Source organism: Triplophysa rosa, linkage group LG5, assembly GCF_024868665.1.
Source record: "Triplophysa rosa linkage group LG5, Trosa_1v2, whole genome shotgun sequence".
Taxonomy (NCBI): domain Eukaryota; kingdom Metazoa; phylum Chordata; class Actinopteri; order Cypriniformes; family Nemacheilidae; genus Triplophysa; species Triplophysa rosa.
In genome coordinates, this window is record NC_079894.1 from 15,516,031 (window position 1) to 15,534,482 (window position 18,452).

Consider the following 18,452-nt stretch of genomic DNA (forward strand, 5'->3'; position numbering starts at 1 on the left):
GGGTAAATGATGACAGAATTTTCATTTTGAAGGTGAACTATTCCTTTAAACCAGTGGTTCTCAAACTGGGGGCCCAAGATGTCAATAAAACATCAGAAAAATAAGACCACCAACCAAACAATTGATTTTCCAGCATCGTATAACTGAATATGTTTTTGGTTGAACTAAAATTCTTTATTTGAGGGCCCGCAATGCACCCAACCCAAAGGAGGCTTTGCAACGAAAAGTTTAAAAACCACTGCTTTAAACCATGTATTGTCCATACCTTATAAACTATAAAAATCACAGTCCAGTTTTAATTTGGTCCCTGGATATATGTTATATTTAGCTCCCCATTGTTATGTCACAGATATTATACCATTTTGACTATGTAAATAGCTGTTTAACTGGAAAGCTCAAAGCTTTTGTAAGTTGAATGAAACGTGAAAAGTGTTAGCAATGTGGGTTCTATTAAAACACTGCTGTGTGTTTGTGCCAAAACAGCATAAAAGTCCCCACGAAGCGGTTTCCAGCTGCACAAACTTTGCGAAGGGGGGAATTGGTGAGAGGAAAACAAGGTTGTGAATGCACAGATCAACATACATTGTATAACAAAGCACTATAATTTGAATAGCAGACAGGTGTGTTTATTCTTGCTTTAAGGGATACTTCACCCAAAAAGGAAAATTCTGTCATCATTTACTCATCTTCGAGTTGTTCCAAATCTGTATAAATGTCTTTTTTCTGATGAACACAAATAAAGATATTTGGAAAAATGCTTATATCCAGACAGATTTTGCCCCCTATTGACTACCATAATAGGAAAAAATACAATGGTTGTCAAAAGTGCCCCAGAACTGTTTGCTGTCCTACATTCTTCAAAATATCTTATTTTTGTGTTCAACAGAACAGAACAAAACAAAAAAATAAAGTAATATAAAGTAAGGAGTCAATGGGGGGCAAGATCTGTTTGGTTATAAGCATTCTTCCAAAAATATTTCTCTGTGTTCATCAGAACAAAGAAATTTATACAGATTTGGAACAACTCGATTTTTGGGTGAACTATCCTTTTAAGCAAAAATAAACACACCTGTCTGGATGCAGGGCTTCAAGCAGCGTAAAAAATGAGAAATGTAGACAAATGTATTGTAAAACACATTTGCATAACACACACATATGGCATTTGCAGACTATAGTAAAGCATGCAGCTGGAAGCTGGTACTATACAACCAAAACTGCCTTATCAGTTTTTGAGAGGCAAAATCAGGAAGGGTAGTGCATCTGATTTGTTTGGAGCTCAGCTCCGCTATCTAATCTTGTTCTAATTTGAATTAAACAACAGGATGGTGCAATTATTGCTCTTTAAATACACATCGGACACCTCTTTGTGTTTTAATTAAATAAACATCTTGGCATAGCTTTAATGATTAATAACACATTATACACATGGTGCTGTTTTCGCTCTTATTTGGTCAAACATCTGGTGATGTACAGACAATATTCTGGTCCCAACATAGATGGCTGTGTAGAGTACAGTGCAAACAGATACATTCCACAGGGCCATTAAGCTCTGAACATAAATAACAGTTTGTTTTGAATGAATAACCAGGCTGCTATCAGCACAAATGCAAAATACAGTGACTTCCATGAAATGTCTTTGGCGACGTCTATATTTTGGGCACTGTCAATAATGATCTGCTCAAATTTTTCGCCTCCGCGGCCGTGCGCACACGCAGGTATCCGAGGAGAGACATTGCATGCTGACAGTACTCCTCCACCTGTCTGATCTGCTGGTAGTTAAGCACAGTTCTCCAGGCGCTAGCCGCTTGCGTGGCGTTTCTGGAGGACACAATGAACGGTTTTGTGGAGGCGCTCGTTCCTGTGGTCATATTCATAGCGAAGATCTCGATGTCGTGGTTGGCTGAAAGGTTAACAAAGCGATAAACATTCCTAACAGTTTTAACAGGGTTTTCCACCATGTCCTCATAACGTATTGTCATGTATTTTCCCTTAAACCAGCTGGGTGGATGGAGGGCAGTCTGTAGAGTTTTGGACATCCGCTCGCAGATTACCTCCATGGCTCCTATGGAGTGATAGTCCGAACCGTCTTTTTTGTTCACTTTATGGTTTGCATCCACGAATGGCACACGACGAAGCTTGGGGTCTCTGCTGCGTACCACTTGCAAATTCTCTCGGATCAGTCCGTGTCTAGATTTAATCCTGGAGTTTGCCACTGCCCTGGGGTCTCGAACCAAATGGATTACTTTTAGATTCAAAGAGGGGTCCTCCATTAGAGGGCCCAGAACATTAATATCCAAAATACGCACTCCCTTGATAACTATAGTGTTATATTTTAAACATTCCTCCTCCAGAAGTTGGAGGTTCTGCGGGGGGCATTTTTTACAAACTTTATCATCCACCATCCCCACTACATCTTTCCTATAGGACGAACAGAGAGGGTATGAACAGATTACTTTATTGAGAGTGGCACCGAACAGTCCAAGAGATGTTATGTTCTTTCCCCCAGGGGTGTTGTACAACTGAAAAACAGAGAAATCGCATCTGTAAAGCGAGCTCAGCATGTCCCTGGCAGCTCCTTGGAGAGACACGGCATCCCCAGGGTACAGCTTTTGCCAAATATGCCACATTGGTTCATACAAGAAGAACACATCAGGGTTTTGGTTGAAGAGCTCCCCAAAGAAAGAAGACCCAGATCTCCATGTTGTCAAGACGTACACGAGCTGCCTTTTCTTCACCTGTGGGGCTTTGTAAAGGAAACGGACGTCTGATCTGCTTTGGAAGCTCAGTCCCTGCATTGGCTGGTTGCATTGCTGAGGCTCTTTGGTCCATTTGTAGTTCGCCAGGTTCAACATAGTCAAAGCCACCAGCAGAAAATAGGCGAGAAATATGATTATCTTTTTCCGGCGTAGCACTTTCATGACAATGGCGGGGTTGGCTATTATTTTGGTGTGGTTCCTCGTGCAAGGCTTGTGTTTCCTTCCAAAACCAGCATTCTTCTCCCATGGTGGTGTGAATTTTAGTGGGTAGGATTTGTTTTTCATTTAGGACACAGGAGAGCCAGTGATGTCCGAAACAGTGATGATGACACAAGAAAGCGTGACATCTGCCCCAAGTCCGTGTAATCGATGATCGATTAGGCGGAGCGTGGGAGACGATGGGATGCCCGTATCCAAAAGAGACGAATCAAAAACAAACCGCACTGCAATGCGCAGGGTTTCATTCGGGTGCAAGACGAGGGATGGCGTTCAAATCGTATAAAGGCTCACGAAATCGTTCAGTTTATCTCACCGATAGAAATCCTCTGGAGATTCATCCCGACGCGGCCGTAGCAGCTAAACGCTGTAAAGATAAGCGGGTCCAGGCCACGGGCTGTAATAAAATGGCGATATACGTGCGTGCACGTACATTTGAGTTCACAAAGAGATGCATTCAAAAGAGCCTTTTATATACGAAGAATCAAACGAACGTAGCATCTTCCGTCAGAGTGGTACCCAGCAATCTGCTCCGTTGTCCAGATGTACACCGTAACTAATTGATACGGCACGAATTCAACCGGAGTCAAGGAACACGAACTCCGCCTCCTCTGGGCGCTGATTCGCGGAAAGGGGAGCTTCGGGGCGCTTTTTAACGATGCTATTGGTTCGTGTCTACCTTTGTCAAATATCACTGGCGGATCAGACCGTTATAATGATCACATAGCAACATGATGTTTCTGGTGCTTTATGTCACAAAGTAATTCTTGCGTTGTTTTGAGACGTCGTTCACTTACTGCGTAACCTATATTTTTATTATGTCTTAGAATCGGTGTGTATCTATTTAGTAAATCGTTATTTATTATTTTGACCATGAAAAGTTGGAGGTTATATCGATGATAAGTGGTTATGACGGTTTCAAGAACATACGTGACAATTATGCAATAATTGCAAAATTAAGGTAGTAATAATAATACTAATAATAGTAATAATAATAATAATAATAAAGAAACAAACTTAAGTATTTTAAAATTTTCATTTAAATTATTTTCAATATATTAAAACAAGAGTTCTTTGAACTTGAGATTGCTGAAATATTTTTGTATGTAATAAAATTAGGCCTACATATTGATAGTAATTTTCCATCAATAGACATCTAGTTCCTCTTTTGACAACTATATGTGTAGTTGGTGCCCCCTGCTGTTCCGTTTCTGTTTCTCGTTAGCTCAGTGTTGCCTCGACTTTAACAACATTGAAACAATAATACAAGAACTAATTTGTATATATAAATAATGCACATAGCTTAAAAACATTTTGGCAGGGAAATAAATAAATGTTATTTTCACTTCATCATGTATGTATGACATCTGTACTAGAGCAATGAATAGAGAGAAAGGGTGTTTAAAGAGAGATTAGGATCATAGATGGGCCATTCCAGTACTGCATTAGCCTGTAGTCCTGCCATATTTTGAAGCATGAGCTCAGCTGGTCATTGTTTTGACCCGCTCAGTAAAAGTTACATTGAATGTGTGCGATTGTTCAGGGCTAAAGAAATGTATACTTCACTTTTTCTGTGCTCTTTATAACATTTAACACATTTTCAGTGCTGTTGAATTGCATATCTGTGGCTTCTGTTATGTGCACGAGAAGAAAGAATCATGCCACTAATGTCAAAAGAACTCCAAAGAAAAAAGACCAAAGAAGGTGAGATGGGGTCTGTTTTGCTTCTCGGTTTAAAGGGCCTGATACAAAAAATATTTTTCCACTTCTGCCGTGACCAAAGTACATTTTCAAATCTTTTCCATATGTGTTCCATATGTAACCTGATATGATGTCGCCATTATCGAGGAAAATGTCAATCACACAGTTTCTTGATATAATCTCAGTTGATAATCGGTGCAAATTGACTTTGTTTAATTAAAAACAATAATTCATGGGTGAATTTAGGTCATTTTGTTCCACTAATTTCAATGTAAAAAAAAGGCGTGCCAATTTACCAGTATTAACTATTCAGTAGTAATATTGTTCGGTGTGTAAAAAAAATAACTGTATAGTTTAAACAATAAAATACGCCTCTGTCATATTTGAATTCCATATCTCATTCTCTCATGTGAAATAAAATTATATTGGCTCTGTCAGGAAGCATCCAGGTAACCTCTATATAACATGCACAGCCTCTGTATTCTATTAAAGTATTATTGCCGTAATATGTAACCTTCTTCCAGCCGTAAGGGCCTGGGTAATGTGGTAACCGATCCTGTTTTGACGATGATCAATAATGCAGGTGGCAACCCAGAGGCCGATGAGTCTCTTAAAGGAGTGAGCTCCGTATTGAATATCAGTGAAACAGTCTTGAGCCGAGAAACTGTTGACTTGCTACCTGTTTTCCAACCTGTTTATTCTTATTTGTTCAAAAGGACCTTTTAAAACTCTCGAAAGAGATTAATATCCACTTTCTTATTTGGTATGGATTACTCAAAGATCTTTTAGTGCGTTGTTGCTCGGATCCCTTGATAAACAGGAAGTGAAGAGGCTTTGTGAGTGGTAAGGTTGTTACTGTGTATTTCTTTAAGAGTTTCTTTGTGAACTGTTGAGTCAGCGTATTACTTTGTTGGACTTTTCAATTTGATTCTGCTGGAGGGATTTATATTCATTACGTTCACCCTTTATCCAAAGCATCTTAGAGTGCATTCAAGGTATACATGTTTATCAGTATGTGTGTTTTCTGGACGTCAAACCCTTGACCTTTGCACTTCTAACGCAATGTTATATCAATTAAACTACAAGAACACTAGTAATTTAGTATTTTTTGACTGTTTTCCATTCTGTGATGTATACAGTCTTTATCATCTTTAGTCCAGTGAATTTGAAGTGCATGTTGACTTTAGATACGGTAGATCTCAACAACTTTGAGTGTCACGATGAACCGAATTAATGACTTATTGAATAATTTACATTACACTATAACGATTTTGTTAATTTGGTAATTAATTTGTATAACAAGATGAGTTTTACAATGTGTACTGTTTTTAAAAACATGCAGGTTCTGAGGTTTTGTAATACATCTCTTGTAATTTCAACAGAACTGAAATAACATTCATGAATAGGATATTATTTTCCAGCTCGTTCTTTTGCTTTATAGGTTGTGAATCCGTTTTCACAATCATCAAGTCAACTATTCCACAGATAAGATCTTTTTACGAGGTAGGAGGCTATTATAAGCTAATGTGCTGTTCAGGTAGAAAGAGCCTCCTATTATTGCTGTACTTTCATTTTGCTTCTGTATTCAATCAGCCTTTTAACAAAATTTTAACAGTTTTTGTTACATAAATTGAGAAGATCTCCAAATTCAATTAGACTTTGGGTGTGTTTGCGTAAGTTGTGTGTATGTGTGTTAAGCAGAAAGTGTTATACGAAGCCATTAAGATGGATACTATCTGGTCCTATAAATACTTAAGATATAAAATTCTATTTTTACAATCCACTAAACTTCCCGCTTGCTATAAGCAACAAAACCAGAGACATGTTATGCAGTCTTGTCAGGTCACAAAGTTATGGACAAGTGTCAAGTGAATGATCTGAAGTGTAAAGTATAGGCTACCATATGTCAGTACAGTGTTTTTAAGGCAGGGCTGTACATGTTACAAGAAAATCGGTCCATGCAAAGAATAAATTTAATAGTGTATAGCACGCGTGGGATACAGTTTGGCAGGTGGATTAGACAGAGCCGCTTGTTTGTGTAAAGTGCGTTTGTCGTTGTGCTTGTTTGTGTATGAGGTTAACTGATAGCGCACCACTATTTATTTTTGTTTTATTTACTTGTAGTTTTTGCAATAAAAACTTGTTTTCCGGCTGCATCCATTTATCTAACGTTAGAGCCCTATGGTTTGTGCGATGTGGGAAAACATGGAAGGAATCACGAAAGCGTAATTCTACTATTTAAATGTCCTCTGCTTGTTCTGCGTGTCTATGAGTGAACGAGTTGCACAGTTTAACATGTTAAAAGCGTGACATTCGTGGATTTGCCTGTATCTTACTATACGAGGACATGAACAAATAAACTTTATCCACAGAGTTGTTCTAAGTTTATTTTACGGGTATTTCATGTTTTGAGTGAAGCTACTATCAAACACACTGAAACTCAAGCGTCTTCACAATCACGCGTCAAAATAAAAGTCGGCTTAATTTAAACCAGATGATAAAAATAATAAACTTGTAGTAAATTTATAAACTGTAGTAAACACTATAGTATACTTTAGTATTTACTATAGTAAGGTTCAAATATACTATAGTACACAATCATTTTACTGTAGTTTACTGTACTATAGTTTACTGTACTATTTTTATGGACAGATGTATTTACTAATGTATAGTAAAGCTTTGAAAATACAGAACTCAGAAAAATTTAAAAGGAAGAAATTAATTTGGGAGAAAACAAAAAATATTATTATTAATTTATCCATTTGTATAACGTTAATGTCCTTTTTCAGTTACCTGTGTCTTTTTATGATATTTATGATGACCTGCACTTGTGTTTTTTTTTTTAAGATGATAACAGACGTATACTTGTGCAACAACTTTTTGGCCTGTGCTACAAACTTTAAACCTCTGTAACATCGGTGCTATGTGCAAAAAAGTTAACTTACAGCCCTGTTTTAAGGTTCTGAGGTAAGGAAGTACTAAATGACATGACAGGTTCAGCTGACACAGCATTGGGTTAGATGTTAAACGTTAACCTCATAGCTGTCTCAGTACGAAGCCCTCGCCTTTAGTAGACATCATAGAGGCCAAAGGTCTTTTAACTTGTCTTGTAATGTCTTTATTTGAGCAAATGAGCTCTGCTGCACTCTGAAAGAGGATAGACTACGTTGCAGAAGACTCATTTTAAAAGCCCACGTCTGTTTCTGCTTAAACTCCAGCTGAGCCTTGCAGAAGAGTGAGAAGTCAAGGAGAGAGGTACTGTTTTCAGGTCACATCAGTGGGACATTAATGAGGCTTTGATTTGACAGTGATATCATATAGAAATCTATAGAAGAATGTTTTTTATGTGCGATATTCTGTTCAAGAACTTTTTCAATGTGTATGAAATCATATTTTTGCACTCACAAATATAGTCTCTTAATGAATATGAAATGATAAATACTGCAAGGAAATCCTGATGGAAATTGCTGATTTAGAAAGTATTGCATGTAACAAGAATGTACATTTTCCCAAACTACTCGACTGTACTGTATACTGTCTCTAACTTTCAAAGCCACCATATATAGAACAATTTGCTTATCATGAAAGAGATACAGCGGTTCTCAAATAAACAAGGTTTACAATGTCTATGTCTTTTTGCAGGTCTTTTGCATGCTGAGAACTGCTGTGAGGAGGTCAGCATGGAGAACAACGTCACACAGATCTCCCGAGAGGACCTGGAAGACCTAAGGGATGCTTTCAATAAAATCGGTCAGTGCTTTTAAAGCTTCTTGGTGTGTAAAATGTGGTTGACTCACATGACTTGGTGGTTGTGAGGTGTCAAATATTACCAAAGTTTACAGTAAGTCAATACATACTATGTCTGTTTTATGGCTATTTGTCATCCCACAAATGCGCACATAATGTTTTTATGGAATTACAGCAGTAGGAATGGTATCAAAGGTTGTCTGTGATGATAGATTCAACTTTGCTGCTTTAAGTTTTTTTTTATTCAAATTGTCTTTTGTCCTAGATATTGATAACAGTGGCTACGTAAGCGATTTTGAACTGCAAGAGCTCTTTCGTGAGGCCAGCTTTCATTTACCGGGATACAAGGTTCGGGAGATTGTGGAGAAATTTATAGCTGGTGATACCAACAAGGATGAGAAGATCAGCTTTGAAGAGTTTGTTGCAGTATGTCTGATATTTGTTTGTATATTACGGTTTGTTATCTCATAGTAAGATTTTGATCTTAAAAGGGACAGTGCAGCCAAAAATATAAATTCATACAGGGGCCGCTGAACTCTAAAACTAAGAAAACAATCACAATCCTACTTTATTCCATAACATATGATGTCTTTTTACATGAACAGAGCAAATTTTAAAACAACATTTGATGAAAATCTTTCCTCTAGCTTTTAAATCTAATTCGCTTTATAATACATTAACATATATTACATGTTATTGGTCAGAGAATACCGTAGCTGCACCTGAAAGATGTTTATAGGTGTCTCACAAAGATCACCTTACTTCTTTTTTCAGATATATCAGGAGCTAAGAAGTAAAGAAATAAGAGAGACATTCCGCAAGTGCATCTCCAGGCGAGATGGGATTCGATCATTCGGTGGAACATCAAAGATCTCAAGTGAAGGAACACAGCACTCATATTCAGGTCAGGAGATACAAGTTAATATAAAAGCAAAATGTACATTATTTGCTTTTAATAAAATAAACTTACCATAAATATGTGCACATCATACAGTCACTCTTAATGTGAAAAATGTAAATCTTCAAAATTATTATTTTTTAATCGTATTTTTAGTTCCATTCTAAAGTGTAATGGACACTTTTTGCCATCCAATTTTTCAGGTTAGACCAAATTAAGCATATATGCTCTTATAGAGAATCCTGTAACATTATGGGAGTAATATTTAATACGTATGTAAAATAAAAATGATAAAACAATTATTTATTTATGTAAATATTGTTACAATTATATATTATAATGGTTTATATTATAAAATAAAGCATCAATAAAGCAATAAAGCAACTTATAAAATCCCCTAGCAACTCCTGTTTTAATTCATATAATTTCCCACTGCTACAGTATAAAGGGCAAACCCTATTTTAATACTTTGAAATGACATTAAAAAGTGAATTAATGACCTCTGATATAAGAAGACCGCATGTCTCTAAACGTGCCTTCATCTTGCTAATGTTTTGTCGTTCAAACAATTCTCAGATGAAGAAAAAGTGGCTTTCGTGAACTGGATCAATAAAACCCTGGCAAAGGATCCAGATTGCGAGCATCTCATCCCGATGGACCCGGAGACCGACAGTCTTTTCAAATCTGTTAAAGATGGAATATTGCTATGGTACTACAAGAACAGCTGTGTTTTGCATCTCCTCCCTGAAGGGTTTTTTGTTTGTTATGTTGTGAAATACCCTGAGCTATTAATGAATTATTCATGGAAGTTACTGATGAATGAGAGTTCATGTTTAACAAGCTTTTGACTATCTCTCTGCAGCAAAATGATAAACCTCTCCCAGCCTGACACTATAGACGAGAGGGTCATCAACACAAAGAAACGCACGCCATTCACCATGACTGTAAGCGCTCTCGCTTTTGAAAGATTTAACAGTAAAAATTTGCCTAATGGTCTTTGCTTCTTTGTTTTTTTACACTGAATCATTCTAAAATGTAGGGTTTGTCTTTAACAAATAGAATACAAAGACATGCACATCATGTCCAGCAATGCTCCTTAGATGTTTCTAAATTCATAATCCAAAACAACCTCATGCTTCATGACTTAAACGTGATCATGCAAAGTTTAGAGGACAAGTTCGATTATGACAACGCATAAAGACATATTATTTATATTTCTCTTTGCCCTCTTTTCCCTTCAGGAGAATTTGGTGTTGGCACTCAACTCAGCTTCAGCTATCGGCTGCACGGTAGTCAACATCGACGCTCAGGACTTAAAGGCAGGAACTCCTCACCTGGTGCTCGGACTCCTCTGGCAAATCATAAAAATTGGCTTGTTCGCTGATATTGAGATCTCTCGTAATGAAGGTCATTTGCCTGCTGTAATTTCCTGATTTCAGTGATTATCTAATGATTAATAGGGATGATAATTGCCACCATAAATAAATAAAATCGGTGTGTACATGTATGTGAGTAGTGTATGTAGTATTTGTGTATGTATTTGTATGTATTTGTTTCGTTTAACACACATCTTCGCATTTGGGTGTGTGCAGCTCTCATTGCTTTGCTGGATGAGTCAGAAGAGCTGGACCACCTGATGTCAATGTCCCCCGAGGACATTTTGCTGCGGTGGGTCAACTATCATCTCAGAGCGGCTGGCTGGAAACCAATCAGAAACTTCAGTGAAGATATCAAAGTACATGTCCTGTTTGTTTCCAGTTTGAGTCAGTTAGTTTCATTGAACAGTGGTGACCCAAATATGTGACATGATCTATCATCCATCCTAACTTTCTATTATATCTTTAATGTTTAATGTTGATCTGGAAAGATCTGCTGTGTTAAACATCTGCTAAACATCTAAAACGTACATACATTCTAAATCATGAACATCTTACAGACATCTTCTAGATGTCTATATGACATTTGACAGGAGGCATCTCAGCCCTGATAGCCCACATACATCTGGCAGACGTATATTTGATGTTGTCTGCGTTTACATCTGCAAGACATAGTTTGCTCATCTGCAATACGTCTCTGAAACGTCTGCTGTCAGACATCATATAGACATCTAGAAGATGTCTGTAAGACGTTTATGTAAAACTGCCTTTTCTAAGATCATGTTTAGCAGTTGTTTTTACTCAGCAGATGTTTTCCAAATCTCCAGATCTTTAGCAGACGTCTTGCAGACTTGCCTGTGCTAGCTGGGAGAGATGTATCCCAGATAGCACAGGTACGTCTGTAAGATGTCTGCTAAAGATCTGGAAAGCATCTGCTGTGTAAAAACATCTGAAAAACATCTTAGAAAGAGCAGTTTTACATACATTCTAAACGATTAACATCTTAAAGACATCTTTTAGATGTCTTTATGACATCTGACAGCAGACGTCTCAGAGACGTATTGCAAATTAATACGTCTTGCAGACATGACATCAAATAGACCTCTCCCCTACTGTACTGTATGTGTCAGGGTTAAAAAGCGTATAAACGTATTAATTTAAAAAAAATAAGCCTTTGATCTGGTTTGACAAATTCCTCAAGTTATGTCCATGTTAGTTCAAATCAGCTTGTATAACGAAGCCTTTTCTGCTCTTAGGACTCCAGGGCGTATTTCCACTTGCTGGATCAGATCTCACCGAAAGGAGGAGTGGTTGATGAGATGAGGATTGACATTGACATGTCTGGTCTGAATGTAAGTCAGTCTGAATGTTTAGTCAATGGTCTTTCACTCAGCGTGCAAACATGCTTCCTGTGTCAGGGTTTGCTCTGCCACTTCATGAGATGATTCAGTGCAGATAAGAAAGAAGGTGGTCTTGTTTTGGCTAAGATCGATTGCTAAAACAACAAAGTGAATGTGAACATGAAGACAAAAGAACACGACACAAGAACAAAGGGGTTCTTGATGTGTAGCTCAGAGGTTTAAACTTTGATACAAATCTTGAATCAGTAAATGATTGTAAGTCTTTATAAGAAACTTGGAAGTGCATTCAAAGTAGCCAATACATCAGTTTAACATCATGCAGACACAATCTATTTTTCAGGTTTATAAATGAAATATGGAAGTGACTCAGAACGTGTGTGGGAGCATAAAATGTAACAATTGTGGAGTCTCGCCAATATGTCTTTTTAAATTTATCATTATTGTGCAAAGAACGTTCATTCATCACATGGTGGCAGATGTTGATTTGTGAACACACTGCTGTGTCGACTAGACTAACGTTACATCTGTTTAAGAGCAAAGCTTTAAATCATTCAGCTTTTAGGCAATTTAGTTTGATTTAATAACTCTATCTTTCAGGAGCGTGATGATGAAAGGAGAGCAGAGCTCATGTTGAAGCAAGCGGATCGTCTGGACTGCAGACAGTTTGTCACTCCCCACGATGTTGTTGCAGGAAACCATAAGCTCAACATGGCCTTTGTGGCCAATCTTTTCAACATGTACCCGGCCTTGAACAGACCCGCCAGCAATGGCATTGATTATGCTATTGAGGGTGAGCTGTTTTATTTCATCTGATACGCATGTGGGACTGTTTGGGGTGTAATAGGGTTTGCTGACTGCCTGTGATGAATGATGCTGGATTATCTTTGGTTCACATCTGAATTCACATCCTGGCTGGAATATGAACCAGACATAGTTGTGATTTTCTTTCTATAATAGGAAACTAAGTCCGTTATGTTTATAATACATTGTTAATGACTCACTGGATCGTTTTTATGAAGACCAAATTTGCATTATGTGCTTTAAGTAACTGTAGTTTTTACAGTGGCCAGCAAGGGGCGCTCTGTGGCTGCACAGAATAATGTGTGCCATGCCTCAAATGTCATATCAGTAATTGGGGGTGATTGGGTTCATCTCAGTCTCCGAGTTTTTTTATCTCTTCCAGTTAATCTGATTATTTCATGTTCTTCTCCACTCCTACTCCCTCTTGGCTTTAAAAATAAGTAGATTAAAGTTCTTAAAAAGCTTTTTAAAATATTATATTTTATAGGCAGTGTTTTCTTGGTTGTCTGTACTGATCTGGAAAAATTGAAGAAATACAAATAATTGTTTTGCTCCATTCATGAGACTATTAATTCACTCCAACTGATTTTATATATGATTATATTATGTAAAGAAAATACCAAATTCTAGAAAAAACTAGCTGCATACATTTTGAACGAAGTACATGAATAAAAATGATCTCTGTCTTTTTGCAGGGGAAACAAGAGAAGACAAAACATTCAGAAATTGGATGAATTCACTAGGTGTGACTCCATATGTCAATCACTTGTACAGGTAATGTTGTCATTTGTTTAGCTTTGCATCTGTGGAAGGGTTTTATACTGTAGTTGAAGCACCAGGAATGCAAATGTTGGCCCTGGAATCAGCAACTAAAACAATACAGGCATACAAATAAAAAAAACATAAAAGAGCTTTGTTTGATTTTATTTTGTTATTTATTGTAGTAGACATAGTAGAGAGTTGTAGTTTACTGACCAGAAATTAAAATGCATTATAATTGTAATTATAAATGTATACTATATTAAACATTTTCTTGTAAAAGTAAACAATTTTATTTGTCTTTTATAAATGAAATCTCAAATCACATGCCTTGATGAGGAATAATGCTATTCTTCTAATATTGTCCCCTTTTAAATTATAAAATGCCCAAAAATGCAATAGATTTACATTAAAGGAGGGACCAGACTTGGTCTCTAAATAGCCTCCTTAGAACTGGACCACCTAACAAAATCAACCACGCAGAATACCTTACACTTGATTTTCTTCAGAAAAAAAGTAAATATGTAAAATCACAGGGACTCAGTTACAAAACGTTTGGGGAAGTCAGGCTTAACCGAAAGGTCAGAGGTCTGACACGCAGTTTGTGATTTTTTGTGGAAAACTTGTCTGTTACAGTGATCTGCATGATGGTCTGATCATTCTTCAGTTATATGAGAGGATCCAGGTACCTGTTAACTGGGCTAGAGTCAACAAACCGCCCTATCCCATACTGGGCTCCAACATGAAGAAGGTTTGTACAAGCTCAACTTTGGGTTTACAGTACATAAGAATTTAAAGGTCCGGTTGAATGCGCAGTTTCTGCCAATCTCATATTAATCTTGTGTACCTATAGAGTAGTATTGCATATTTCGTATCTTCGAAGAGTACTTAGTTTGATCACATTTATAAAAGATAAATACAGCTGTACGATTATTTCCGAAACAGACGACATCCTGGGGATGTGCGGGGGGAGGAACTATATCACGAGCACACAATACATCATCGCATTATCCCTGCATAACTGTTTTGATTCACTATAATGTACGCGTCGATTGCCAACAAAACACAGACATATGACTTAGTTACCACGTGAGGTTCATGTCCGGCATCTTTTAGCGCTGGGACCACTCCATCTATCAGTTTCAAACGATCTGCAAATCCAGCATTATATCCACTGTTTATATAACATCCATCACTGAAATGCTGTGAACAAGCAAACACACCTCAACTTCTCTCACTATCGCAAGAGTAATGAGCTGCAACTGCAGGCCCACAGCGCAGCCAATCTTGACGCAGTGCAAATCTTGATGGTAAGCGGGTCTTCCTATCGCTCGTCGGTTGACGCGTGGGCAGGATATTTCTTTCGCCTTGCCGTGGGCATGCTTTTCCGGAAGAATTGCTCAATAAGGGACTAAGAAAAGTTGTTACGTAATGGTTTTTCACGTTCGAAAAAAGCTTTCCGAAACCTACACGAGCCTTGGGGGAGTGTATCGAGCACAGAAATACTACATAATACGTTCAACTCGTTTTTTGACAAGTTGACCATGTTAAGCATGAGAAGGCAGCACGTTTAACATTGTAAAGAAGTTAGAATGCACGAAACAGCGTTAAATCCCCCCTTTAATAAGTGAGATGAGAGATTTAACTCCCAGTTTCACTATTTTACTTCACAACAGCAGTCAGTCAAAACTATAATAATAATCATTTGTTTCTGACGGCAAATTAAATGTCTCCGCACTGAAACATGTTGAATTTCTGAAGTGATTTACACCGAGCTGCCTCAGGGCACCACATAGCTCCGTTCAGAATTTAAAATACACACAGTATTTGTCAAAAAATCATATTTATGCATGAAGTGCTGCTGTTGTTGGGGTTGAATTATACATGTAATGTTAATTTGGCTGACATAAGTTTGTTTTGTAGCTTGAGAATTGTAATTATGCAGTGGAGCTGGGGAAAAAGGAAGCAAAGTTTTCCTTAGTAGGAATTGGAGGGGAAAATATCAATGAGGGAAGTCCCATGCACACGCTTGCATTAGTCTGGCAACTGATGAGAAGGTATTTCATTTACACTGAATAAAGAATCACTGCTTGATACTAGACATCAGACACCTGTACGTTGTGATGAATACTGTAATTATACTTTCTATTACTATCTCTTGCAGATACACACTGAAGGTTCTTTCTGACATTGGTGAAGGAGAAATAGTGAGTGATCAAATCATTATCAACTGGGTGAACAACACGTTGCAACAGGGACAGAAAGATTCATGCATTAACAGCTTCAAGGTAAGTGAACACTCAAAGGGCTGTATTTATAAAATAATGTCTGTGTAAACATTATTCTTATATAAGTTGTCATATTTAGTTTACAGTTTACAGGTAAGAATTAATGAACAATTTAAACTGAAATTCATGAATAACACCCCTTCTTACTGATATCATTTTTAATACAGTACAAATACATTGCATTACTTGACTCTACACAATATGACTTCATAGTGATTCATATGAAATATGCAAAGTGTTTATGAAACCATCGTACAATTCATCATTTCAGGACAAATCAATCAGCACCAGCTTGCCAGTGATCGATCTGATCGACACCATCATGCCCAAAGCCATCAAATACGAGATGGTGAAAAGCGGCGACATGACCACAGAGGACAAGCTAAACAATGCAAAGTACGTTCCTTCACGGTTCCTCATAAATTACCCTGATACAGATCTGACATCAAATTGCCTTTTGTCTCGCCACCGGCAACCTTCTCAGTATCTGTGTCTTCCACTTGCAGATACGCGATCTCCGTGGCGCGAAAAATCGGAGCCAAGGTGTACGCCCTGCCCGACGACCTTGTGGAGGTCAACCCTAAGATGGTGATGACAGTGTTTGCATGCCTTATGGGAAGAAGCTTGAAAAAAGTGGACGGCTGACCTTTCTTGAAGGATGTTGCACAATGCGCGTTATTGCACTTTTTCTTCCCTGCACTTTCCGTCTGCATCGCACCCCTTTTGCGTCTCCTAAACTCATTTTCTTTTCTTTCAATGTTTCTTTAGGCCTTCGATGAATTTACAATGCGTTCATTTGAGCATTTTCTTAATGGCACAATGATTATGTTAATCGTTTCATTTCTGCTGACTGAGATAGCTACTGCATGGAGACGTCCCGTACGATTATTTAAAAACATTCTTTATTGCTTTAATAACTGTGAATCCTTGTAAATGTTTTTAATTTCCATCGACTCATTAAAGTGATTCTATAAATTGGAGCCAGATTGTAAATAGTTGTATATTTTTACATTACATAAATAAAGGTACCCAGAAGAAATATTTAAGCCAATTAAATCTTGTTATTTAATCAGATTTAAATGCCGCTGGCGACCTGCTTTGGCGTGCGGTGAAACTCATGATGCGTTCGTTTAGTTTTGGATCTCAGTCTAGACAATATTTGTTCATCCATTGAGCGTGTGATACTGCAGAGGATATTATACTCTGTGAAAGCATGTGTAAATGCCAGAATGTTAATCTTTCCAAGCCATTTCAGCTTTCCAAATAGACAGAAATAATAATTGAATCAGCACTCACATCATTTAACAGTGGCTAGAAATGCATTTATGAAAAACACAATTTTCTAAGCTTGGCCTCCTGTTTACATTTCTCTTTGCCATGTAGTGGGTTCGACCAGCTCTTTTGATGTAATTGTGAGCTTCTCTCTATGATAACCAAGCCATAACATACAGCTGCACTCAGATTTATCCAAGAGATCATTCAGTGCCCAGGATCTGTCACTCTGGACACAGTGGATCTTGGTGTATATTATCCACTTAACAATATGTCTCATTTAAAGTACAGCATTGCATTATTGTAGGTATTGTAATATTACCAGATTTTAATATTTTAAATGGTTTGGAGTAATGTTAGTGATGTCCAATGTGTCCACTCTTGGCATTCCAGTTTTAATGTTAAAACGTGCAGTCTTGCAAAGCATTACATTTTAATCTCCCTGCTTTGTGTGTTATTGTATTAAACTCACATTAATTAAAGAAGGAAAATCATATTAGTTTGTTTTCTTTTATCAAAACAATTAGAAATTAGAAATCTCATTTTTTCCTTGGAATTCAATTAAAGTTACAATGTTTCCAGTGTTATTAATTCACTTTAAAAGTTAGATATGTTTGAGATGACACTCCCATGTAACATAACTTCCAATATCAATATAACTTTAAAAGTCCAATGTGTAATTTATTTGAGAAATGCAATATAATATACATAACCATGTCTTCAGAGGTGTCTATAGACCTTACATAATGAAGCGATATGTTTTTATTACCTTTGAATGAGCTATTTCTATCCTCACACACCGTGGATCCCCTTACATGGAATTCACCATGTTGTTTCTACAGTAGCCCTAAACGGACAAACTGCTCTACAGAGTGCGTAATATGTAATATTCGTAAATATGTTATCTCCTTCTGCAAAGAAGCGAAAACATGACAACATATTTGTCCTGTGTCAGCCACCGTAGTGCTTCAAAAGGGAGGGGTGGAGTGAGCTATTGGTTGCAATTCGTAACCTCAATGCTAGATACCGCTAAATTTTATACACTGGCCCTTTAAGTCTTTATGTACATTATATCCTGTTAATTTCTTACAATCGTATGAATATTGTATATATTTGTCTAAAGCTTTTATCAAAAACAACATTGTGTTTCAGGTATACATATTTATGCATACCCATGTCCTTGTCACTGCTGATAAAAGTAAAAAAGTTGGCACACTGCAACGCTCGGGGGTGTTCTCTCAGACTACAATACTAAGCTCTTTTAATTGTTCTCATTG

At 37.3% G+C, this 18,452-nt stretch overlaps 2 protein-coding genes across 4 annotated transcripts; one reads left to right on the plus strand and one right to left on the minus strand.

Moving 5' to 3' along the window:
* Positions 1 to 1,363: 1,363 nt before the first annotated feature.
* Positions 1,364 to 3,610, minus strand: chst2a (carbohydrate (N-acetylglucosamine-6-O) sulfotransferase 2a). The gene has a single exon (XM_057334096.1). The coding sequence runs from the start codon at positions 3,039 to 3,041 to the stop codon at positions 1,647 to 1,649; it is 1,395 nt and encodes a 464-aa protein (XP_057190079.1). The 5' UTR covers positions 3,042 to 3,610; the 3' UTR covers positions 1,364 to 1,646.
* Positions 3,611 to 4,368: 758 nt separating this feature from the next.
* Positions 4,369 to 17,581, plus strand: pls1 (plastin 1 (I isoform)). 3 transcript variants are annotated; one of them, XM_057334210.1, is made up of 16 exons: positions 4,369 to 4,676; positions 8,316 to 8,423; positions 8,686 to 8,846; positions 9,195 to 9,324; positions 9,895 to 10,027; positions 10,181 to 10,262; positions 10,560 to 10,725; positions 10,911 to 11,053; positions 11,951 to 12,046; positions 12,653 to 12,845; positions 13,552 to 13,630; positions 14,252 to 14,366; positions 15,539 to 15,672; positions 15,780 to 15,903; positions 16,175 to 16,299; positions 16,410 to 17,581. In XM_057334210.1, exons 1-16 carry the CDS (start codon positions 4,631 to 4,633, stop codon positions 16,546 to 16,548), a joined length of 1,974 nt encoding a protein of 657 aa, XP_057190193.1. In that variant the 5' UTR covers positions 4,369 to 4,630; the 3' UTR covers positions 16,549 to 17,581. The 3 variants fall into 3 exon arrangements, with proteins under 3 accessions (XP_057190193.1, XP_057190194.1, XP_057190192.1); XM_057334211.1 differs by lacking the exon at positions 4,369 to 4,676 and adding an exon at positions 7,453 to 7,928; XM_057334209.1 differs by lacking the exon at positions 4,369 to 4,676 and having other exon boundaries at positions 7,453 to 8,423.
* The last annotated feature ends 871 nt before the right edge of the window (positions 17,582 to 18,452 follow it).

What these genes read in the sequence shown, in the direction of transcription:
- pls1 (XM_057334209.1), top strand. Translation starts at nt 8,255, where the DNA reads ATGAAAGAGATACAGCGGTTCTCAAATAAACAAGGTTTACAATGTCTA. An exon ending in GGATGCTTTCAATAAAATCG is followed by an intron (nt 8,424 to 8,685) that starts GTCAGTGCTTTT and finishes CTTTTGTCCTAG; the next exon opens with ATATTGATAACAGTGGCTAC. An exon ending in TGGGCTCCAACATGAAGAAG is followed by an intron (nt 14,367 to 15,538) that starts GTTTGTACAAGC and finishes TTTGTTTTGTAG; the next exon opens with CTTGAGAATTGTAATTATGC.
- chst2a (XM_057334096.1), bottom strand. Translation starts at nt 3,041, where the DNA reads ATGAAAAACAAATCCTACCCACTAAAATTCACACCACCATGGGAGAAG.